The sequence below is a fragment of the Notothenia rossii genome (assembly GCF_949606895.1).
Source record: "Notothenia rossii genome assembly, chromosome: 10".
NCBI classification, from domain to species: domain Eukaryota; kingdom Metazoa; phylum Chordata; class Actinopteri; order Perciformes; family Nototheniidae; genus Notothenia; species Notothenia rossii.
Window position 1 is genome coordinate 64,096,225 of NC_136908.1, and position 25,010 is coordinate 64,121,234.

At 40.7% G+C, this 25,010-nt stretch overlaps 2 protein-coding genes across 5 annotated transcripts in view; both read right to left on the reverse strand.

Moving 5' to 3' along the window:
- The window catches only part of tbk1 (TANK-binding kinase 1), a 155,657-nt gene that overhangs the window by 53,095 nt on the left and 77,552 nt on the right, over positions 1 to 25,010 (reverse strand). The gene's annotated exons all lie outside the window — the stretch shown is intronic.
- Positions 1,115 to 17,377, reverse strand: pthlha (parathyroid hormone-like hormone a). 4 transcript variants are annotated; one of them, XM_079654184.1, is made up of 5 exons: positions 17,134 to 17,377; positions 16,940 to 17,005; positions 7,363 to 7,452; positions 2,165 to 2,716; positions 1,115 to 1,730 (listed from the first exon to the last, which is right to left on the reverse strand). In XM_079654184.1, exons 3-4 carry the CDS (start codon positions 7,449 to 7,451, stop codon positions 2,188 to 2,190), a joined length of 618 nt encoding a protein of 205 aa, XP_079510310.1. In that variant the 5' UTR covers position 7,452; positions 16,940 to 17,005; positions 17,134 to 17,377; the 3' UTR covers positions 1,115 to 1,730; positions 2,165 to 2,187. The 4 variants fall into 4 exon arrangements, with proteins under 4 accessions (XP_079510310.1, XP_079510308.1, XP_079510307.1 ...); XM_079654182.1 differs by having other exon boundaries at positions 16,940 to 17,037; XM_079654181.1 differs by having other exon boundaries at positions 16,940 to 17,377.

Here is a 25,010-nt window from a genome sequence, read left to right on the forward strand (position 1 = left end):
TATATAGACCGCCCTCGGAAGCCTGTCTCTTCGATTTAGGACCAGATTTCTCATCTTCGCGGTCGACTGTATATGTTTTACTTATTAATGCATTTAATTCTGTTTTGAGATGTTTAAATTCTAGTGTTGTTTATCTCTACTCTTTAATTTCTACTCATGTGCAATGCCTTGTTTTTGATACTGCTGCAACGCTAACATTTACCAATTTGGGATCCATAAAGTACCTCTTATCTTATCTCATCTGATATGAATAATAAAATGTCCTTTTACTGATTAAATTGTCTAAATGTAGCCCATAAATCCATTACACTTACATAATTCAAACGGTAATTTGTAAGTACACATACTAATGAAATCAACATTTTAATTCTAAAATACCCGTCAAACTTTCTTCCCAAATTTAAATCAAATATTTTAATTTAGATTATTTGTTTGCATTACAATAATAGGATTTTTCAGGATTCAATTATAGTGGTGTATCAATGTAATTAATTATTAAGAGATATATAACTTAAGAGGACCCAGGATAAAACCCTATATTGAAATAAAATGAATAATAATAAATAAACGCAATGATTAAGAAAGATTATTTAGAGCCTTTGTTGCAGAAAAATACAGAAAGAATGACAGTAATTATGAATAAAATCTAGAACTTGAAGAGGACCCGTGATAGAGCCCTGGGGTGCACCACGAATACGGGTTTTAATGTAAAACTCATTTTTGCGTGTCTCGAGTCCCCGACCTAAATATGGAGTGTGGACTGCTACTTGGAGAGGTCCCAGTTAACCTCCTGCCCTGCCGTGGTGCCCTTGAGCAAGGCACCGGACAACCCCCTTCCCCCCTCACTCCCATTGATCCTAGTGCTAGACTCCTGGTGCTAGACTCCTGGTGCTAGACTCCTGGTACTAGACTCCTGGTGCTAGACTCCTGGTGCTAGACTCCTGGTTCTAGACTCCTGGTTCTAGACTCCTGGTTCTAGACTGGGATGGGTTAACAGCAGAGAACAAATGTCACTGTGCGCTGTGTGCTCTGCATGTGAGACCATCAAAGAGGGTTTCTTCCCTCCCCTTCAATCTATCTAGAAAGCGACATTAAAGAGACGTGAGACTGCGAGGAGGATTCTGTCAAATGTTTAATCCGTTCAGTACAGGGTGTTTATCTCAGTGCAAGAGCCAAAACCAACACATATCAAGCCGTTTGGTTTGTGTACAGAGAGTTTGAGAAGCAGAGCATTTGGTGGAAACAGAGGCAGCGGGACTCAAACACTAAATAAAATAACAAACCATTTTTATCAGAAAACATCCGAAAAATCAGCAGCGAGAAATAAAAAAAACTGAACAAAAACACAAAGAGACGACCGTCGTTTTTTCTTCATTTCATTCAACAACAAAGAACGTAATGGTATATATATTTATATTTATATATCTAAAGTGCATTATGGTACAAAAATATAGAAGGTCAGCAGCACCCCGATACATTTAGAAAAATAAATACACCATTCAGACGAAATAAATTACCAACATTATTGGAATAAAAAAGAATAAAAGCAAAGGATTCACAAAGAGTAACATCTGTTGCCTCGTGGCGCATCAAATACTTATCATCATCTATCTATTCTGATATATTTAGAATATTTACACACAATAAATATTTTCCAATTTCTTTCCAAATAATCACGTTCACAGAGAAACTGCAGCGTGAGAATTTAGGAGTCGAGTGTCCGCAGGTTTCTGAAACACAGAGAGGGAGAAATACATTAAATCAGAGTTTTTATAAATAGATATCATTCTAAATAATAATTAAGATACAAAACTATAATATATAATATTGATTTTGTTGCTAAATATCTTTTAAAATGGCAAGAATCACATAAAAATACAGTTTTTCTAGACCGAAAGACAACGTTTCTTTTATTTTAAAGAGTGATTTTAAAGCTTAAAACCCTTTAAAATATTTATTTATTTTAAAATGAACTAAAAGCCATATTTTTTATTGTTAGTCTTTGACTTTTTAAAAATTATTATTTACCAGAAAATCAAAGATGTATTCAAAATACATTTGCAGGTATTTTCTGAGAGAAATCCAATGTTGAATTCCCATTGGACCGCGAGATGCTGCCTTCAGGGTCTCCTAAATAAAGTAGTAAATCTCAGCTCTCTCTCACCTGTGTCAGAGTTTGACAGCGTTTCACTTCCTCTGCAGTCCGAGCAGCGTTTTCCACTCCAACCCTTTTCCACTGCCTCCATCTTCTTCCTCTCTCCTCTTCCTCCCCGCTCTTCCTCCCTCCTCTTCCTCCATCCTCTTCCTCCTCCCTCCTCCCAGTGATCTTTCCCTCCTCTTCCTCTTCTCCTCCCCTCCTCCTCCTCTCCTCCTTCCTCCTCTCCCTTTCTTCTTCTTTTTCCCCGGGGCTCTCGGAGATTTGTTGGTTTCCTGTGGGAGATTTCCTTTTTCCTTTTCCTCTTCCTCCCTGAAGATGAGGGGGAGGTTCTTGGTTCCCCCCGGGGGTTTTGAGTGCATGGTTTCTCCCGTGGTGCTCACCCCCACTCCCTCGGTGCTGGTTCCTCCCCCTCCAGATGGGGGAGGGCGGGGGGGAAGATCTCTGGTTTCTGCAGTGTGAACTTCATCCAGAAGCTCCTGAAGCCACATCCTCCTCTTCAGATCCTGCAGAGAGCGACCCTTATCGTGCATCAGCTGGGCGTGAGACACCGAGCGCTTTCTGAGGGACACACGAACAGGAAAGGGTTCATTATATTACAATTTACAGAGCTCCTTAGTCCTATGAGACACCGAGCGCTTTCTGAGGGACACACGGACAGGAAAGGGTTCATTATATTACAATTCACAGAGCTCCTCAGTCATATGAGACACCGAGCGCTTTCTGAGGGACAGATACAGAGGAAACGATAAATACAATTTACAGAGTTCCTTTAACCAGACTTTTCTTTCTGCAAAAAATACAGAATATTTTGTTTAATTCTGAAAAAAAAACACTCAAAATACATATTATTAAATACAAATTATAAGATTAAATTGAATGTTTTAGTCAGCAATAAGTGCATGGAAAATATCAATAAATTACACTTTTTTCTGTAAAAAAAGAATATTTAATAAATTAGAAATATAGAATTTCCCTTAAATGTTACTTTTTTGTACTGCAAACAATCACACCGACTATTTGATCAAATTAGGCATTTCTGTAGAAAACAGATATTATTCATTACTTTGGAAAATTATGTGAAACACGTTCTTGCCTTCAAAAGACCCACAGGATATTTCATAGTTCAGAGTTCACAGGTGAGCTCTGGGGGTTGTTTTGTGACTTTGATCTGATCTGAGGTCGTTGTGATTAAGTTTTAATTCAGAAACACATTTATATATTAATTACATTTTAAAAACTTCTGTCAGGCCCCAGCGAGAATTGAACTCGCGACCCCTGGTTTACAAGACCAGTGCTCTAACCACTGAGCTATGGAGCCTGGGTGACGTTAGGCCACGCCCATTACACATTTACTGTCTCATGGAAATCACTACACTAAACACAAAGCAGATTTACAGCTATTAGGAAATAGAAGACATTTAAAAAAATGTCTGGTATATTGCGCAATAAACGAGAGATGGGCACCCCCCCGGTATTTCACACTGCCTACAAACATTATATAATTTACAGAAAAAATACCCAATTTTTTTTTTTAGTTATTTAAAAAAATACAAATTATTGATTTTTTTTCAATTAAAATAATTATACACATGTATTATTATTATTATTATTATTATTATTATTATTATTATTATTATTATTATACATTATTAATTAATTTATATTTTCTATCCACTATTTAGTTTTTATAAATTGTTAGTTTGTTTTTAATTCTGATTTTGTAATTATTGTAATGAGTCATGTCGCTGCAGCGCCACCTTCAGGATTAACGATATTCCTCCACGTGTCACAACGTATATGTTCATTAAATATGAAACTTTAAGTATTTAAGTATTTTAATTATTTGAAGTCTAGAAAGTATCCTGGACTTAAACTCCCACTGTACATTCTACATGTCTGATCAATCTAATGTTTAATATTCCATTCCTCACACACTAAATGTATTTATAATACCCTGCTTATATGTTGTTTCTGTACATTTGTATTTCAACATGTTCATTTTCTAATTTTGTAATGCTATGTTTTTTCTATTTGAGATGTTTACATTTTGGATTGTTTATTTCTAGTCTTTTAATTTCTCTAATGTACTTTATATACATATAAATATATACTTTGTCTTTTTATGCTGCTGCAACGCAAACATTTTCACAATTGGGATCAATAAAGTACTTCTTATAAGTTATCTTATCTTATTCCTACTTTAAAAAAAAAAAAATGTGAGGTAGGCCCCAGCGAGAATTGAACTCGCGACCCCTGGTTTACAAGACCAGTGCTCTAACCCCTGAGCTATGGAGCCTGGGTGCTACTGAGTCACGCCTACATCATATTTAAAGACCCACGTCATCATTACTGTAGTCAATGCTGGGTAGTAAAAATAAGAAGCAGTTAATATAAGATAGTTTTTATCTTCTATATAACATTTTAAGACCACGAGGAGCTGTAGCAGTATTTAAACTCTCTAAAACATAAGAGGTTTAAATGCTGTAAAAATCCTAATGGTGTTTGGCGAACATCCACAAGGGGGTGCTGTTGCACATAAAACCTCATCACACCCCACGAAATGTTTCTACAATTTGCATGAATTAACCATCTTGTGCTTATGTTTTTAAAGTGCATAATAACGATGTATTTAAGACAGAACATTTATTATTTTACAACAAAGCCATGAGGAGTTTAAGGCAGGGTTTGAACTCACAACCTCTGCTTTACAATACATCTTTTTAAAAGCATAAGAGCATCCAAAAACACTGAAAACGTGACCAAAACTTATTTGAATGTTCCTATATTTTGAGGTGTCATTTGTGTAATTGACCACATGGCACAAAGAGACCACAAGAGGGCGCTGTCAGCACAGAAAACATCTCACTAAACTCCATTTAAAATGTGTTCAAAAGGACTCCAAACCAGTGGGAGATTAAGATGAAGTACATTTACTAAAGTGCTGAACTACTTTACAGTTTGGAGGTACTTTATTAATATTAGCAGGTTTAGGAAGCCGGTATTATCCACTTTAACCTTAACTTAGTTGACTCAGAATATCAGTTAATACATAATAAATCAACTAATTGTCATACAAATATAGGTTAAATGTGATTTATATAACTTTCTGAAATGGACTTTTACTGCTAAGAGTATTTTTAAGTGTATTTTCTTGCTTTTTCCAGAAGTTCTCGTGCATTTTTTCAACCCATTTTCACTAGCTTTGACATAACGTAAATATATAGAACGATAAGGAGAGGGACTCTTTAAAGTAGAGACACTACATACTGATATACACCTGAACATCAGCAGGAGAGGACTCTTTAAAGTAGAGACACTACATACTGATATGCACCTGAACATCAGCAGGAGAGGACTCTTTAAAGTAGAGACACTACATACTGATATACACCTGAATATCAGCAGGAGAGGACTCTTTAAAGTAGAGACACTACATACTGATATACACCTGAACATCAGCAGGAGAGGACTCTTTAAAGTAGAGACACTACATACTGATATACACCAGAACATCAGCAGGAGAGGACTCTTTAAAGTAGAGACACTACATACTGATATACACCTGAACATCAGCAGGAGAGAACTCTTTAAAGTAGAGACACTACATACTGATATACACCTGAACATCAGCAGGAGAGGACTCTTTAAAGTAGAGACACTACATACTGATATACACCTAAACATCAGCAGGAGAGGACTCTTTAAAGTAGAGACACTACATACTGATATACACCTGAACATCAGCAGGAGAGGACTCTTTAAAGTAGAGACACTACATACTGATATACACCTGAACATCAGCAGGAGAGGACTCTTTAAAGTAGAGACACTACATACTGATATACACCTGAACATCAGCAGGAGAGGACTCTTTAAAGTAGAGACACTACATACTGATATACACCTGACCATCAGCAGTCGAGGACTCTTTAAAGTGGTCAGTAATATCCTCCTGAGCTGCCGTCTGTTTTTCTGCATACAGATATTTCCTGTTCTTTGAAAACTGGCCTCTTTAAAGTTGAACTTCAAACACAGAGGAACTTCCTGCTGGTTTTACACCTCAGTTTTTCTCCAACACAAAAAAAGTTTCCAGAAAAATAAAAACTACAACTCCAGCGTCTGCATGAAGACTAAATGGGAAATATGCACGATATTGCGAGCATGAAATGCATTAAACTTCAGAGAAGATGACATGTTCTCTTTTGATCAAATAAATGCGGATTTGAATCCAATATTTGGACAAATTTCCACGTTTTTATTTTAAAATGTCAAATATTTTTGGTGGATTTGGTAGAATTTTGGCTAAAAAAGTAAAGAAAAGCAGAAATTCTTCCTGTATTTAAACCTGGAAACGTCTAATATTTAAAAACTGTGTTTAGAAAGGAACATCTAGTTGGCTTTATTTCCATCTATTATTAAATAATCCACTTTTCATTTTAGATTTTTACATTTTAAAACACTTTAAAGTTGTTCTTTGAGGAAAAAAAGAGATAAATATAATCCCTAAAAGCCCAGAAACTGATCATTTGATCAATAACATTTCAGAAGATGTGGGTTTTTTAAACCAATAGTGACTCCTTGTTGAACAGGTAGCTCCTAACTTTGAACTACTTCAGATTTTTTAAATTATTATTATTTTAGACAAACTTCTTGAATGTTTTGGTTTATTTTGTGAGAAAAACAGTAAAAATAAAATTAAATTAAAAAACCTTTTCTTTAAAATATTTTTAACCAATTTTCACTAAATTTAAATTCGTGTTTTTGAGTTAGATAAATTAGCTCTTGAATGTGAACATTATTATATATTTAAAGATATTATTTTATGGACAGAATTTTTAAGTTTGGGCTTTTTTTGCAAGAAAGAAATGCTTAAAAATCGAGTTTATTCCTCAGGATTTTGCTTCTGAACAATAAGACATCATGTGTAAATAAAGGCACAGGAATACTGGAGATCCATCGGATGATCTGGGGGGTTAGAAACTCTTTAAAGGATGCATCGAGGATTTTAAATATATATATGTTTAAAATAGGGAGGCGTGTGGTGCAGTGGGTTGTGCGTAGGTGTTGGGATCAGGGGGTCTCAGGTTCAAACCCCACTGCAGTCAGCATGTCGTTGTGTCCCTGAGACACTTCACCCCAAAGTGCTCCTTCGGGGATTGTCCACAGTATTGAGTTTGTAAAGTCACGTAATGTTAAAAACTTACATTCTGCTGCTGACGGCATCGATGGGGCGGCCGGTGACCGGAGAGCAGAGCAAGAAGAGAGCGAAGATCCACTGCTGCAGGAAACTCATCCTACACACACACACACACACACACTTCATCAGAATCTGCAGGACATCAAACACCTCATCACTTTCCCCTCGTTAAACCGATACAACATCTCGCAGACTTCACTTCTTGCACGTCTTTATTTCTGCAGTTTAACAACCTGTTATTTTAATGCGATCAGTGTCATACGCAAGTTTTCACATCAAATTAGATAAATATTTGCCTTTAGGGCAAAAACACAGGCTGAAAACATTGAAACGGATCAAATTTAGTGTAAAAAGTCAAGAAATTGTGAAAATGAGACAAGAATAAGTCAAAAAACGTTTGGGCTATGTGTTAAAAATGTAATTGTCTGTCAGCAAAATAAGAAATAAATACAGGTCATTGTAAATATCTGACTTCATAAGCTGTCAGAAAAAGCTCCAAAAAATAATTTCTACATCAAAACTTTGGAGTTTAAAACGACAGAAATATTGAAAAAAGTCAGTAAAAGGTCAAATAAGATAAAATGCTGGAAACGTATTATTTATTATATTAACGTGTTGGCGTTTAAAGTGACAGACATGTCAGTAAAAAACCGAACATTTTCCCTTTATTATAAATATTGTATTTTGTCCTCAAAGCTGACACCAAGTCTCTCAGCTGTCAAAATTAGCACCAAAAGTATTTTAAATTAATATTCTGTTGAACAAAATGTCTATCCAAGTTTCTATAAGTTACGTCGTGATTTTAAATATTTCATCTCAAAGTGATTTAGAGTCTGAGCAGAAACAGCAGACTCCTAATGAAGCAGCTCTGAAGTCCTCCAACATAAATAACGACATTTTGAGAAATAGAGACAGACAAAAAATGCAATGAAGCTGCAGAAACAAGAGAAGAAGAAGAAAGAGAAGAAGTCCAACAGTGCAACATAAATACACTTTGACAATTAATGAAGAAAAATACTTTAAAAAGTGACAGTAAGCTGCAGAGACAAGAGAAGAAGAAGAAGCGGCTGCAGGAATAAGAGGAGTAGAAGAAGTGTTACTGGGACACTTACTTTCCCACAGCAGGGTTTTTTTATCCAAAAATAATTCACTTTGAGTCCGTTTTTTCTCCAACTTCCACAAATAAAGTCCAGGTGAGGGAAATTAAATGAAATGAAATCTCCACGAGTCGAAACACATCCAGGAGGTTAGAGTACGTCCTCGTTTAAAAACAGCAGGAGGAGGAGAAGAAGATAGAAGAAGGAGAAGAAGAAGAAAAGAGTCCTTCAGGTGTACCGCCTCAGGTCGGTGTGAGGAGAAACTGAAGCAGGAGGATAAAGGACGAGGAGCTGAAAGGGGGATGGGCTATGGGGGGAGGGGCTACGAGGGGGAGGAGCTACAACAACTGAGGAAGAGGAGGAGCGGCAGGAAGGTGGCAGAGCAGCACCAGGAGAAGAGTTTCATCCGGAGTTTAAGATTTAACAAAAGACAACTAAAACTAAAGTGGTTGGAAAAAAGCTGCATGTACGGAGGTCAATTAGTGCCAAAAACACGGCTCACGTAAGGAGATGCGTCTCGTGTTTAATACTGGTATGTCAGGTATAATTCATCTCTTAAGATGAGAGGACAGCAAATACAAACTACACAATAAATAAAAAATGACAAAAGCATTTTGGTTAAAAAAAATGGATTTACGGAGGTCAATTAGTGCCAAAGACACTGCACATAGTTGCACAATAGTTTTTTTTAGACGAGACACGTGATTAGGAACGAGACTCTCTTAATTAACGTAAGAAGTGACGTACAACCGGTAAATAATGAGCTTTTATTCTGAATGAATGACTGGACTAAATACGTCACTGTCTCCGTCGATGTTGTTTATTTGAGCGTCTGTAACGACTATAAATAAAGTTCCTCAGACGAAGCGTTCACGATGCAGATAAGCTGACCTCTCTGATTGTAATGAACTGATCTCATTAACACGGCTCGTTAAAGCAGATCTGATGTGATCGTGTTAATTGGGACTTCAGGCTATGCTACATTAGCCTCGAGCTATAAAAAGCACCAAATGAACTGAAATATTCTTCTGGAAAAATACATGTAAGATTAATTAAATCTGTGAATTGGTCCCGAACAAAAAGCAGGTAATGACCCGACGATGACCCGGTCGTTACATCAAAACTGAAGTTTCCTGTGTTTCTCTTGTGTCTCGAACGCGTCTCCAAGCTGCGTTCAAAGCTCACAATCGTCTATTTTTCCAAGTTATTATTGAACGGTTTCCTTTGATACTTGTATGAATATTTTACGGATTTACTACCAGCTAGCGTAGATGCATGCAAGATGACACCGTTTGCAAGAAAGCAGCATAACACAGCTCTTTGAAGGCCCATCTGTGAGGATTCTCAGGGATATTTTCATACGAAACCACAACAAACCTATTAAGATCAGCTGACAGCAGCATAACACTCTGTCCTGTAGTTATCCTCTGCACATGCTGCACGCTAACACCAGGTTTCATGAACATGGGGCTTGTTTTACCACACTCAAATCAGGCGTAAAACATAAAGAAACACGGACATTAAATCCAAGTTTCCCGAGTTAACCTCCACGCGGGAACTCAAACACCGCAGCGCTGACGGACACGTGTTGAAAACCTGAAATGTGTTCCAGCTGTCGCCTCACAATTAAAGCCAGACACACGCACACACACACACACACACACACACACACACACACACACACACACACACACACACACACACACACACACACACACACACACACACACACACACACACACACACACACACACACACACACACACACACACACACACACACACACACACACACACACACACACGATCATATCTGTGTGGAAATCATTCCTGGGGGGAAACTGTTTACACAGCGCGGGCAGGAGCGTTTCACACGACGGAGATTTATGTGTAGTTATGATCTGAGTTTTTTATTTGTTTCCCAGACGTTGTGTTTAGAAACAACAGACATGTGATTAATGTGAATTACATCTCATCCAGGGCGAATTCACACAAAGACCTTTGTTTCTTTTACTCTTTTGAAGTCAAACAATAAGACGATTGATTTGGGTTTTTCCGGAGTAAATCTACGGAGGCCGACAGGTGCCAACGCGCTGCAACAAAACTGTGATATTCTGCAGCTTCAGAAAGGATGCAGATACAAAAACCCAAATGTTCCACATGAAGAAACGTCTTCAGCAACTTCACGTGCAGCGTTTAGAGAACATTCAGCAACTTGAGGAGACATGGCAGCGTTTACTAAAAGCTGCAGAAACTAAACGCTGTTACGATTACAGCTTTGATTTCCTCTAAGGACATTGTTCGTATGACCCTAAACATACTAAAAAGGAGATGCAAAATGAGTACAATTCCTACAATGCATCCAAAGACAATCAAAACAAGTGAAGTTTAAAACAAAACGATGCAAAATTACTTAGAAATCCTGCAAACCCCAAGATACCAAATAGCAAAAGAACGATGCAAAAAAAGATAATTAACGACCAGAAAAATAAAAAGAAATGTCCACAAAATTATATAAAACCAGCACAAAAATATACAAAAATGAATTAAAAACCCTGCAGAGATGTAATCAGCTGTTTCATGAGATGTTTTATAAAGATACTGTTCACAGTTGACTTCGTTTGATTCGTCTCTTTTTAGATGCTTTATAACAAAGCAGTGAACGGCCATCGACGCCTTTTGGCCCGTTTTCATGTACAGAAACATTTTTGATTTGATTCTGTTCAAAAGCTCTTACGTAGATCACTCAGTTAAGAGTGTCATACTGAAGGGACACTTTATGTTCGTTTTGGGTGTAAAGGCCGAGCCCACTGGGAAATGACCTAATGTATTCTCTTAGCAGATAAATGATGAAAATCCACCATAAAAAGAGAGGAAATCAGTTTTTTCTCACATTTTGCTGGAAATGCTTTGTTTTGTTGATTCTGTGCAAAAGCTCTTAAATCACTAAATCAAGAGTGTCACACTTTAAGGGAAACTGTGTTTTTTCCGTCCCCTAACACACGGCCTTTTGTCCGCCATGTTTGTGTGGGTCCGCTCTGCGTCCTGATGCAACACGATACGCAGAAACAGATCAGGTTTCCACTCGGTGTGTTTCTCTTTTCCTCGATGGTCTCAAACATGTGATGCACTCTTTACAGAAATAGCTCCTCTTAAAGGTCACGCTTTCAACACAATGAACACATTATTTGTAAAATACGGAGTCTGCCAACGTGGTGATGCAACGAGAAATCACTGCCTCTCCTTTCATTCATTTCTAACACTTGCTTTCCAACACTGGAACAAATGCAGCTCCAAAAACAAGTTCAAACAATAATGGAGACGAGGTGTCTTCACGTAAAGACGAGGTGATTTCACGAGAAGACGAGGTGTCTTCACGTGAAGACACCTCGTCTCCACCTCGTCTTCACGAAATAAGAACAAAATTTGCTTTGTAAGATTTCTAATGTTTAATAATCCATTCCTTACACAATTAATATATAATATCCTGCTTTATATTTTATTACTGTAAATGTGTATTTTCCACATGTATATGTATATATATATATTTGTTCTACTTTTGATTTCTATTTGAGACATTTACATTTTGGATTTTTTATTTCTAGTCTTTTCATTTCTCTAATGTTCAATGCCTCGTCTTTTTCCGCTGCTGCTGCAAACGTTTCCCACATTGGGATCAATAAAGTATTTCTTATTCTTATTTATTAAAATAAGAAGTATGTTTAGATAAATCACATCTTGGAGTTATCTGGAGAACTCATTTTGAACTGTATTTGACCGGAGTCAGGAGATGCTGGGTTTCATCTGAGACTCAACTCAAAATAAGATGTTCTGACTGAACAAGATGAAGCTAGTCTAAAAACAAGAGCCTCCATCTCACTGCTGTGTGACTCCTGAAGTTATCATGTCTTCTATCAGGAGGAGAGACTCGGATTTACAGCTTTTGTAGAGCAGTCATGTTTTATATAAATAAAAGCTTTCTGATGGCAGAAGTTTGTCTGCAGAGAGAAGAGTCTTCCAGATTCTGAGCTGTTGTTTGGAGGAGATTCAGGAACACAAAGTCCACAGAGGTTTCATTTCACGAGGACAAAAGAAGAGGGGAAGGGGAGCCTGAAATCAATCTGAATGTAAAACCTACTTTACTTAAACAGGTAAGAGACAACAAAGGAGTGTTTTCCACAAAAACATGCAAATTCTCCACCAGAGACGCCCCGGTGCGGGAGCCGCTCTGCTCCGCAGGTGAGAGAGAATGCAGAGCGGCTCCAGCGCCTGCTGGCTCGCTGCCAGACTGCTGGTTCAGATTCACAGAAAATTACAGCGACTTGGCAGAGCCGGTGAACACAAAACAAATGTCCGCTTTTAATCTTTGTGACTGAACACGACCCCCCCCCTTCGTTTCTCCTGAGGCGGCTTTTTAAAAGAACCGTCCTCACAAAGACTGGTACTGTTTAAAGACCCGAACAAACTCTTAGCTCCTCACCTCACAGGGAGAGGAAGTTGGTTTAATGACAGATTCCTGAAGGCAACGTCTGTGCTACCGTCGTTCTGATGGCCCATTTCTCAAAACCTTGTTAAGCGTTTTGTCTCAGCACAAGTCCCCACAGTTCCTTTGTATTAAGTATTATCATCAACTCAAAGCGAGAAAATCGAGGCTTTTAAAGATTTAAAAAACGTCCTTTGTTTCTATGGAACATTTGTCGAAACACCAATAATCAGAAACATGTCTCAAAGGGTCAATGGATCAACACAATGAAGGGGCAGGTCAAATTATTACAAGCCACACATTTATCTATTTTAATTTACGAAGGACTGGCTCTCCGATTCCCTTTGATTTTGAAAAATGGGCCAAATCAACAAGATCTCCTTTTAAACTACAATTAAAATGATTTTTTCGACTGTATTTTGGAAGCAACGGGTGTTTTTTTTGGGATAACAGGCCGTCGGACAAATGGTCATTTTCTCCTATGGCCCATTTTTTGGTCTACTGGGATTACGAAAATGGGCCATAGAAACAAGAGGTAATCTCTTTTTAAACAACTATTCAAACTATCTTTTTTACTCTATTTTCGAAGCAACAGGTTTGTATTTTTTGGGCTAATGGGCCGTCAGAAAAATTATCTTTTGCCCAATATTATTATCTTTTGCCCAATTGACCTATTATTCTGTTTACTAGGTTTAACATGAATGGGCCATCGGAATAATGGGCAGTTTCCCTTCAAACAACCATTCACACTAAGGTAAAAACTAAGGGTTCATCTTAATATACAGTATAATGTCAAAATCCAGTTTTACACAACTCTGACCATTTAAGAAATGTTGTGATGAATAAACTGTTATATTTTATTATTCCAAACAAAGACAACACTTCCGATCCATGCAGCAGGATGAGAGATTCCTGAATACACATTTAAAGTCCTGAGGCCATTCCACCTTGGATTTGAGAAGTTTAATGGATAAAATAAGTGGTTTTGTTCCCCACTAAATGTGAGAGGAATCCTCCAAAGTGACCTCAGACTCTTATTTAATAGTTTTAGAGCGAGAGTGACTTGCAGTAAATCACAGAGGAGTTCCTGAGTGAGAGATGATGGGAAAATGTGAGGCGAAGGGAGGAGGAGGTGATGAAGATGATTGAGGGATGATGAAGAGGACGTGAGATTCTCCTCTCAGGGTGGTCTTCATCACTCTGACCCTCCACTAAGGAGACAGAGGAATGCCATAAAAACTTTCTATAAAAAATGAAATGTTTGATATATAAAGATGAATGATTAAGTATATTAAAACATTTAATTAATTAAATGAATGTATTGGTAAAAATATGGAAATATATAGAGAATTAAAAAAATATGTAATACAGAATGTGGAAATGTAAATAAAAATATGGAGTAATTAAGTAAATGTAATGATAGGAAAGATACAAAAAAAAAAAAAGTACAAAAAAAAAATGTGGAGGTATAAATAGAAATGAGAACATATAAATCACTTAATAAAAATAAAAAGGGAAAAAATTAAAGAATAGGATCAAACATTCAAATTAAATTAAAAAACATACTGAAAATATTTGTGAAACAGAAATAAGTACTTTAAAAACACTTTCCCTTTATATGTATTGCTTTATTTATTCCTCTGTATACATCCTATACTTTTAAATCCTCTTTATTGTTCCATGTTTGTATGTATCATTTTTGATGGCACTCCTGGGACTCCATACACTTCGACATATTTTCTAACGCAGGAATTCAGTACTGTTTTTGGACATAAACGCCATAAAGAATGATTCCCTTTCCTCCCACGCTCATGTTTTACTCCCAATCCCATTCACATGAAACACCACTCCCACCACACACACACACACACACACACACACACACACACACACACACACACACACACACACACACACACACACACACACACACACACACACACACACACACACACACACATATTTTCTGAGGTTTTTCGGCTACCCAGCCTGACCCAGTGACCATCTGACAAAATACAGACCACAAAAACACAGCTAGGCTCAAAGTATGGTCAGAAACCCACATTGTAGGGATTTATGGGCATTAAATAAGTGTGTTACAGTCTGTGGTTCAAGAAATACTACAAAAAATATATTTCTACATTTCTATTCTTTATCTTCTTACTATTTACTGCATGTTTAGCTTTCAAAAACCCCCAAAACGAGTCTCAAAAGCAAACTTTCCACAGCCTGTGTTAGCATCATGCCAGAAGAAGATCCATGTGTTTTCATTTATCTAAAGTCACAGTGAGTTATAAAGACGTCAGCGTTACTAACATTGAATAAATAAAAGTCCTTCTGCAGAATCTGGCAGTGTCTGAGCATGCTAACCGTTAGCTTAGCATGCAGCTCCAGCAGCATTGAGAGGAAAGTGCAGGCGCCTGCAGTCTGTCTGAGTGTGGGTGGGTGTGTGTGTGTGTGTGTGTGTGTGTGTGTGTGTGTGTGTGTGTGTGTGTGTGTGTGTGTGTGTGTGTGTGTGTGTGTGTGTGTGTGTGTGTGTGTGTGTGTGTGTGTGTGTGTGTGTGTCTCATCAGATATGTGTGTGTCCCCAGATGTGTGTTTATTATCTGCTAGTGTTCCCCTGCGCTCAATTAGAGCTAATTATGGTTAGCGCCGCGCTGCCAAGCTAACGGATTAGCGTACTGAGAGAGGTTTAGAAACAGTTTGCAGCTTTTTATGGAGCTACAGTTGTTATTGCATTTTAAAAGAGTCAAACTGAGTCTTTATAAAATATTACAAGCTAATAGTGAGGCTAACAAATCACCCGGGTTAGCCTCACAAAATCAATGCCAACAATGAAATGAAAAACAATGATGGTGACAATATATTGTTTTCTGTTGTTTAGCACGATTAGCATGTTGTGTTAAAAATGTTTATTGTTTAATATAAAACTGTGATTTTAACATGTCATGAGGTTGATCTGACAAGAAAAGCTATTTTAATGTCAATTTTAAGGAATAAAAATGTCTGTATTTGCACGTCTATCTTCTCTGAATGATTCTTTGGAACTTAAAAAGGTTCACTCAACACTATTTATTGGCTGGATATCATGTTATAGTTTCTCTTCCAATGCAGAGAACATTTTATTTTTAAGTGATAATTAAAAACAATCCTCCTGTACGCAGAAGACACCGCCGTGTAGCTCTGATGAATACGAGAAACCCTATTAGACCTTTTAAAAGACGGTGAAGAACAACAAGATGTCTTTAAATATTCCCAAATAAAGTCCACGTGAAGTCGACAGCATCACAGAGACTAAAGAAATCAGGACGAGCATCAGCTTATAAATGTCTTCTGATAATACCGTGAAGCTTTGTAACAAGAACACTTTTTAAGACGTTTACACGAGTCCTAGTCATTGGATTAGCAGAGATATCATGTCCACCTTAAATAGTTGCACACGTATAAAATATATTTTCTACTCTTAACATCAAAGGATATTAAAGTGAACTTCCTGCAATAAAAGGGAAATGGAACTTCACTTTAATATCCTTTGATTTTAAGAGTGTGGTACAGTGGGTTGTGTGTTGGTGTTCTGATCAGGTTCAAACCCCACTGTCGTTGTGTCCCTGAGACACTTCACCTCAAAGTGCTCCTTGCCCACAGTATTGAGTATGTTAGTTGCTTTGGATCAAAGCATGTAATAATAATGTAATGTAAAGAGTAGAAAATATATTTTATACGTGCACAACAACTTTGGGAATAAAGTTAAAAGTTGGCCGAAATAGAAAAATTATTAAAAATATGCCATTTAAAAAAGAAAAACACATTTTGTGTTCAGGAAAAAATAAAAGATAATTTTTCTAACTGTTAGAATTGACATAAATGAGATTTAAATAAAAATATATGGATTTTATTTTTAGATTAAAAAAATATATGAGAAATAAATCTTAAATTGACCAGAACTCAGCAAACCCAGACAAGAGTGTGAAGTCCTGCTCTCGATGAATGAATGAAAGCTCTCACCTGTCTGAGCTCCTGGTTCTTCCTGTTCTGAATGCTCTCAGAGAGTAAAGGTCCCGTGAAGAGACCCTCTCAGATAGTAAAGGTCCCGTGAAGAGACCCTCTCAGATAGTATAGGTCCCGTGAAGAGACCCTCTCAGATAGTAACGGTCCCGTGAAGAGACCCTCTCAGATAGTAAAGGTCCCGTGAAGAGAACCTCTCAGATAGTATAGATGAAGAGACCCTCTCAGAGAGTATAGGTCTCGTGAAGAGACCCTCTCAGATAGTAACGGTCCCGTGAAGAGACCCTCTCAGAGAGTATAGGTCCCGTGAAGAGACCCTCTCAGATAGTATAGGTCCCGTGAAGAGACCCTCTCAGATAGTATAGGTCCCGTGAAGAGACCCTCTCAGATAGTATAGGTCCCGTGAAGAGACCCTCTCAGATAGTAACGGTCCCGTGAAGAGACCCTCTCAGATCTGCTTCCTCCCTGCATGTTTCTCAGCTTTATAAAAAGAGCTCAGCCCTCCTGTGACATCACGGCAGCAGAAACACCGTGCACTCACTCCCACTTCCTGCTAACTTCACTCCATAAAAAAGCCTAAACAGTGGCACATGTGAGTGCTGCACACGTCACTGAGGCTCTGCAGCATCTCCTGTTGATTCTGCAGATCCACAAACTTTACTCTGGGCTTCTTCACGTGATCATAGTCTCGCTTCATGTTTCCCCCCCCCGCGTGTCTCTGTCTCAAAAAGCACTGACTTTTGAACACGAGACCCCCGAGACGTTCATTTAGTTGAGTTGTATTGTTTAAATCACTTCAATGCTAAGAAGTCGTAGTTCTGAACTGACACTCTGTCCAGTGGTATACTGCACCACACCAGATCCAGGTGCTCTTTCCCTCTGCGTGTGGACGATGTCTGATCTGAAGCTATCAGAGAAAGAACTGACTTTTAAACATGAAACTGTTTATTTAATGTTTCTGAGAGTTTTAAACATGATGTCCTCTTGTTTTGCAGAGGAGGCGACCTCTGTGGATAACTTGGCTGATGGTAAACATATCCAGAACCTCTGGATCTTAAATCCTTAGAGACACAAGATGAACATTAATTGGTGGAAACTCAGATTAAAGCCGCTCTGAGACGTCTATTTTCCCAAAAGCTGAACCGGTCAGACAACATGACTTTCAATTAACTGTTTTTCCTTCAAGCCTATCTCTGTATTTATCACCAGAGGTGGGAAGTAGTGGAGTACAAATACTGTGTTACTGTACTTAAGTACAGGTTTCTGGTATCAGTACTTTACGACTTTTACTTTCTACTTCTTACATGTTGAACTCAAATACCTGTACTTTCTACTTCTTACATGTTGAACCCAAATACCTGAACTTTCTACTTCTTACATGTTGAACTCAAATACCTGTACTTTCTACTTCTTACATGTTGAACCCAAATACCTGTACTTTCTACTTCTTACATGTTGAACTCAAATACCTGTACTTTCTACTTCTTACATGTTGAACTCAAATACCTGTACTTTCTACTTCTTACATGTTGAACTCAAATACCTGTACTTTCTACTTCTTACATGTTGAACTCAAATACTTGTACTTTCTACTTCTTACATGTTGAACTCAAATACCTGTACTTTCTACTTCTCTCATTTTCCAAACAGGCTGGTTCCTTTAGTCTGAATGTGTGTTTGGAGGCGTGATCATTATTATTTAGAGTCATTGCGTGCCTATTGATTTGAACACCATCCGTGTATCCATCATTTCCTGGTCTTCTCTAAAGAAGAGGGACCAATGAAAACGTTGTCATGTTGCCATTGGTCACCATGGAAACATTCATTAGCTAACAATGACATTATTGTTCTATTAATATAAAGGGAGGTCAGGTACTCTTTAAAACAGCTGCTAGTTATGGGTACTTTTTACTGAAGTACATTTCAAAGTTCTTTACTTTCACTTGAGTAAAGAAGTTTAGTCAGTACTTCTACTTTCACCAGAGTATCTTTAAACACGAGTATCTGTACTTCTACTTGAGTAAAGGATGTGTGTACTTCTACTTGAGTAAAGTGTGTACTTCTACTTGAGTAAAGTGTGTACTTCTACCATCTCTCTGCACACGTCACTGAGGCTCTGCAGCATCACATGTTGTTTCTGCAGCTCCACAAACTTTACTTTGGGCTTCTTCACGAGATCATTTTCAGTCTCGCTTCATGTTTTCGTCTCCCCACCGCGTGTTTTTGTCTCACTCTCTCAGTATTAAGTAATGACCCCCTGCTGTGAGACGGAGGTGAAGAAAGGGAGCGCTCCCCACAACACGCTGCTGGTGGTTTTCACTCCGAAGCATCAGTTTCCGTGTGGTTTGAGGTCTCTATGTTTAGAGGCTGGTGGTTTCTGGGGTTCAAACCTCCTTCAGACTGAGAGAGTGACGCGTCTGACATTCAACGTCTGACGGTTTCTAGAGAGCTGGAACACCTCTGCATCAGAAGGTCTAAAAACACCCTGAGGAACCTATATTCAGTCCAGTTGTTATTGGCAGAAGGAAAGGCCGTTTAGTTGTAGCATTGCTGCGTGAGCCTATCGAATGTTTCTGAGAGTTTGAAACATGATGTCCTTTTGTTTTGAAACATGACTTTGTTTGAACTGTTCTTCCTCTCAGCATGTCTCTGTATTCATCACTGTTTTCTCACGAGATGCCTTTACTCTTCAGATCTATAATTGTTCCTCTTATGTAACGTAACGAAGGGTTAAACTGTGCATCACTGCTTTTACCAAGAACATCTGATGTATTCTTATCCTGCGCAACATTAGTCATCAATTAAAATGAAATTACTTCTGCAGATTAAACGTCCGGCCGCCGTCCGCCGCTGTTAGCATCAGAGGCTAAAGATAGCAGCTAACGCGCTAACGACGGTTCGCTCTGCCTTTTTAAATTAGACGCTTCTTCTTCTCTGTGAAGCCAGATGTTTCCACATGTGTTAGCAGTGTGCAGAGATACAGACAGCCTGTTAATGTTCTTCTTCTAATGAAGTGAAATGAGACTCCAGACGCTGAGGGTTAGCGCGTTCAAAGACAGAACGAATAAAGTGAGATTAAAAGAGTCAAATAATGTTTTAAGAGCTCAGGGATGAGACCACACAACGAGAAGCAGACAAACAGAGAGAGTCCCAGGAAGAGAAAGTATCTGTTCAATCTGCAGAGAGACAGGTGGAGACCGAACACCTGTCCAACTATTAGAAAAACGTCCATCCTACACTTTATCAAGAGTAACAGATTCTAGGAGACGTCTTGAGGTCCTGTTTCACTTCTTTGTGGACATTGTGTGTGTTTTAGATTTATTAGGTCTGCTTTGGTTCAGTGTCTTTTTGACCATGTGTTGGTGATTCTGTATCTCTTTGATCATCGTATGTCTCATTGAAGACGGTTTGTGTCCCTTTGAGTGTTTTTACTTCTCTTTCTCATGAGCTTCACTTCTTGGCCCATTGAGGACGTTTTGCATTATGTTCAGGTTGTTCTATGTCTCACTGAAGACCTTTGAGTCCCTGTGAGGAGGTTTTATGTCCCCTTTGTTGGTATTTCTTTGTAAACGATTAGGTTTTTTAACTTTTAAGATTACCCGCCCCTTCAACTGCGGCTAGGAAACCCCCTACTTTAAGAAAAAGCTCTTCTTTCTGGAACTGTTTTGACCCTCCTCGGACATTCACACCTCAACGTGGGGACATATTTGAAGTCACAGAAAGATGAATAAATGAAAGTATGAATCTGAGTGTTCTGTTCTCCTCGGCCGCGCCTCGTGAAGCTTCTCCAGAGTTTCTGATCTGTTTCCATGAGATTACACTTGGCCCAAAGATCTGTAATTCCAGACGACCTCTTCCACTGCGTCTCTTTTCCAGAGAGGACAGAGATATATATTTATGTATTAACGTATTTACGAGTATTCCTGAGTCAGGGTGTGTGTGAGGAGTGTGTGGTGTGTGAGGAGTGTGTGTGAGGAGTGTGTGTGAGGTGTGTGTGAGGAGTGTGTGTGAGGACACATGTCTTCACTCAGCTTCAGTTTCCAGAGTTGACTTTCCGCCACTCCAAGCAAATCAGACACGAGGCTAAAAATAGCCTGATAAAACACAGCAGCTAATAACAGAGAGTGTGTGTGTGTGTGTGTGTGTGTGTGTGTGTGTGTGTGTGTGTGTGTGTGTGTGTGTGTGTGTGTGTGTGGGCAGCATCAGGTTCACGAGTATTTGAAAGTATTTTCAGTAACTTTTTCATTTATTTTCAATTATTTTTTATGTAATTTGAGTCAATTTGCATGTATTTTCATTTCTAACCAATTTTCTCTAATTTTTCAGTTTTTCTGATGGTTTTGCTTTTCAGGCTTTTTGGATCCATTTTTTGTCAATTCAAATATAATTGTAGTCATCATTTTGTCTCTCGTCTCTCTCTGTCCTCTCGTCTCTCGTCTCTCTCTGTCCTCTCGTCTCTCTCTGTCCTCTCGTCTCTCTCTGTCGTCTCGTCTCTCTCTGTCGTCTCGTCTCTCTCTGTCATCTCGTCTCTCGTCTCTCTCTGTCCTGTCGCCTCTTGTCTCTCTCTGTCCTCTCGTCATCTCGTCTCTCCTGTCGTCTCTTCTGTCGTCTCTCGTCTCTCTCTGTCCTGTCGCCTCTCGTCTCTCTCTGTCCTCTCGTCATCTCGTCTCTCTCTGTCCTCTCGTCTCTCTCTCTCCTGTCACCTCTCGTCTCTCTCTGTCCTCTCGTCTCTCTCTGTCCTCTCGTCTCTCTCTCTCCTGTCACCTCTCGTCTCTCTCTGTCCTCTCGTCTCTCTCTGTCCTCTCGTCTCTCTCTGTCCTCTCATCTCTCGTCTCTGTCTGTCCTCTCGTCTCTCTCCTGTCACCTCTCGTCTCTGTCTGTCCTCTCGTCTCTCTCTGTCCTGTCGCCTCTTGTCTCTCTCTGTCCTCTCGTCTCTGTCTGTCCTCTCGTCTCTCTCTGTCCTCTCGTCTCTCTCTGTCCTCTCGTCCTCCCGTCTCTCTCTCTCCTGTCGTCTCTCGTCTCTCTCTGTCCTCTCGTCTCTCTCTGTCCTCTCGTCTCTCTCTCTCCTGTCACCTCTCGTCTCTCTCTGTCCTCTCGTCTCTCTCTGTCCTCTCATCTCTCTCTGTCCTCTCGTCTCTCGTCTCTGTCTGTCCTCTCGTCTCTCTCCTGTCACCTCTCGTCTCTCTCTGTCCTCTCGTCTCTCTCTGTCCTGTCGCCTCTTGTCTCTCTCTGTCCTCTCGTCTCTCGTCTCTGTCTGTCCTCTCGTCTCTCTCTGTCCTCTCGTCTCTCTCTGTCCTCTCGTCCTCCCGTCTCTCTCTCTCCTGTCGTCTCTCGTCTCTCTCTGTCCTCTCGTCTCTCGTCTCTCTCTGTCCTCTCGTCCTCTCGTCTCTCTCTGTCCTCTCGTCTCTCTCAGTCCTCTCGTCTCTCGTCTCTCTCTGTCCTCTCGTCTCTCTCAGTCCTCTAGTCTCTCTCTGTCCTCTCGTCTCTCTCTCTCCTGTCACCTCTCGTCTCTCTCTGTCCTCTCGTCTCTCTCTGTCCTCTCGTCTCTCTCTGTCCTCTCGTCTCTCTCTCTCCTGTCACCTCTCGTCTCTCTCTGTCCTCTCGTCTCTCTCTGTCCTCTCGTCTCTCTCTGTCGTCTCGTCTCTCGTCTCTCTCTGTCCTCTCGTCTCTCTCTGTCCTCTCGTCTCTCTCTGTCGTCTCGTCTCTCTCTGTCGTCTCGTCTCTCTCTGTCATCTCGTCTCTCGTCTCTCTCTGTCCTGTCGCCTCTTGTCTCTCTCTGTCCTCTCGTCATCTCGTCTCTCCTGTCGTCTCTCCTGTCGTCTCTCGTTTCTCTCTGTCCTGTCGCCTCTCGTCTCTCTCTGTCCTCTCGTCATCTCGTCTCTCTCTGTCCTCTCGTTTCTCTCTCTCCTGTCACCTCTCGTCTCTCTCTGTCCTCTCGTCTCTCTCTGTCCTCTCGTCTCTCTCTCTCCTGTCACCTCTCGTCTCTCTCTGTCCTCTCGTCTCTCTGTCCTCTCGTCTCTGTCTGTCCTCTCGTCTCTCTCCTGTCACCTCTCGTCTCTCTCTGTCCTGTCGCCTCTCATCTCTCTCTGTCGTCTCGTCTCTCGTCTCTCTCTGTCCTGTCGCCTCTCGTCTCTCTCTGTCCTCTCGTCTCTCCTGTCGTCTCTCGTCTCTCTCTGTCCTGTCGCCTCTCGTCTCTCTCTGTCCTCTCGTCATCTTGTCTCTCTCTGTCCTCTCGTCTCTCTCTCTCCTGTCACCTCTCGTCTCTCTCTGTCCTCTCGTCTCTCTCTGTCCTCTCGTCTCTCTCTCTCCTGTCACCTCTCGTCTCTCTCTGTCCTCTCGTCTCTCTCTGTCCTCTCGTCTCTCGTCTCTGTCTGTCCTCTCGTCTCTCTCCTGTCACCTCTCGTCTCTCTCTGTCCTCTCGTCTCTCTCTGTCCTGTCGCCTCTTGTCTCTCTCTGTCCTCTCGTCTCTCGTCTCTGTCTGTCCTCTCGTCTCTCTCTGTCCTCTCGTCTCTCTCTGTCCTCTCGTCCTCCCATCTCTCTCTCTCCTGTCGTCTCTCGTCTCTCTCTGTCCTCTCGTCTCTCGTCTCTCTCTGTCCTCTCGTCCTCTCGTCTCTCTCTGTCCTCTCGTCTCTCTCAGTCCTCTCGTCTCTCGTCTCTCTCTGTCCTCTCGTCTCTCTCAGTCCTCTAGTCTCTCTCTGTCCTCTCGTCTCTCGTCTCTCTCTGTCCTCTCGTCATCTCGTCTCTCTGTCCTCTCGTCTCTCTCAGTCCTCTCGTCTCTCGTCTCTCTCTGTCCTCTCGTCTCTCTCTGTCCTCTCGTCACTCTCTGTCCTCTCGTCTCTCTCTGTCCTCTCGTCTCTCGTCTCTCTCTGTCCTCTCGTCTCTCTCTGTCCTCTCGTCATCTCGTCTCTCTGTCCTCTCGTCTCTCTCAGTCCTCTCGTCTCTCGTCTCTCTCTGTCCTCTCGTCTCTCTCTGTCCTCTCGTCTCTCTCAGTCCTCTCGTCTCTCTCAGTCCTCTCGTCTCTCGTCTCTCTCTGTCCTCTCGTCATCTCGTCTCTCTGTCCTCTCGTCTCGTCTCAGTCCTCTCGTCTCTCTCTGTCCTCTCGTCTCTCTCAGTCCTTTCGTCTCTCTCTGTCCTCTCGTCTCTCGTCTCTCTCTGTCCTCTCGTCTCTCTCAGTCCTCTCGTCTCTCTATGTCCTCTCGTCTCTCTCAGTCCTCTCGTCTCTCGTCTCTCTCTGTCCTCTCGCCATCTCGTCTCAGTCCTCTCGTCTCAGTCCTCTCGTCCCTTTCTGTCCTCTCTGTCCTCTCGTCTCTCTCTGTCCTCTCATCTCTCGTCTCTCAGTCCTCTCGTCTCTTTCTGTCCTCTATGTCCTCTCGTCTCTTTCTGTCCTCTCGTCTCTCTCATTCCTCTCGTCTCTCTCTGTCCTCTCATCTCTCGTCTCTCTCTGTCCTCTCGTCTCTCTCTGTCCTCTTGTCTCTCAGTCCTCTCGTCTCTTTCTGTCCTCTCGTCTCTCTCTGTCCTCTCGTCTCTCGTCTCAGTCCTCTCGTCTCTCTCTGACCTCTCGTCTCTCGTCTCTCTCTGTCCTCTCTGACCTCTCGTCTCTCTCTGTCCTCTCGTCTCTCGTCTCTCAGTCCTCTCGTCTCTTTCTGTCCTCTCTGTCCTCTCGTCTCTCGTCTCTCAGTCCTCTCGTCTCTTTCTCTCCTCTCTGTCCTCTCGTCTCTCAGTCCTCTCGTCTCTCTCTGACCTCTCGTCTCTCGTCACTTTCTGTCCTCTCTGTCCTCTCGTCTCTCTCTCTCCTCTCTCGTCTCTCAGTCCTCTCGTCTCTTTCTCTCCTCTCTGTCCTCTCGTCTCTCAGTCCTCTCGTCTCTTTCTGTCCTCTCTGTCCTCTCGTCTCTCTCTGACCTCTCGTCTCCCTCTGTCCTCTCGTCTCTCTCTCTCCTCTCTCGTCTCTCAGTCCTCTCGTCTCTTTCTCTCCTCTCTGTCCTCTCGTCTCTCAGTCCTCTCGTCTCTTTCTGTCCTCTCTGTCCTCTCTGTCCTCTCGTCTCTCTCTGACCTCTCGTCTCTCTCTGACCTC

Excerpts from the sequence above, each read along its gene's own strand:
- pthlha (XM_079654184.1), bottom strand. The coding sequence starts at position 7,451 with ATGAGTTTCCTGCAGCAGTGGATCTTCGCTCTCTTCTTGCTCTGCTCT. Across the intron at positions 2,717-7,362 it reads GATGCCGTCAGCAGCAGAAT|AAAGCGCTCGGTGTCTCACG; the intron begins GTAAGTTTTTAA and ends TGTGTCCCTCAG.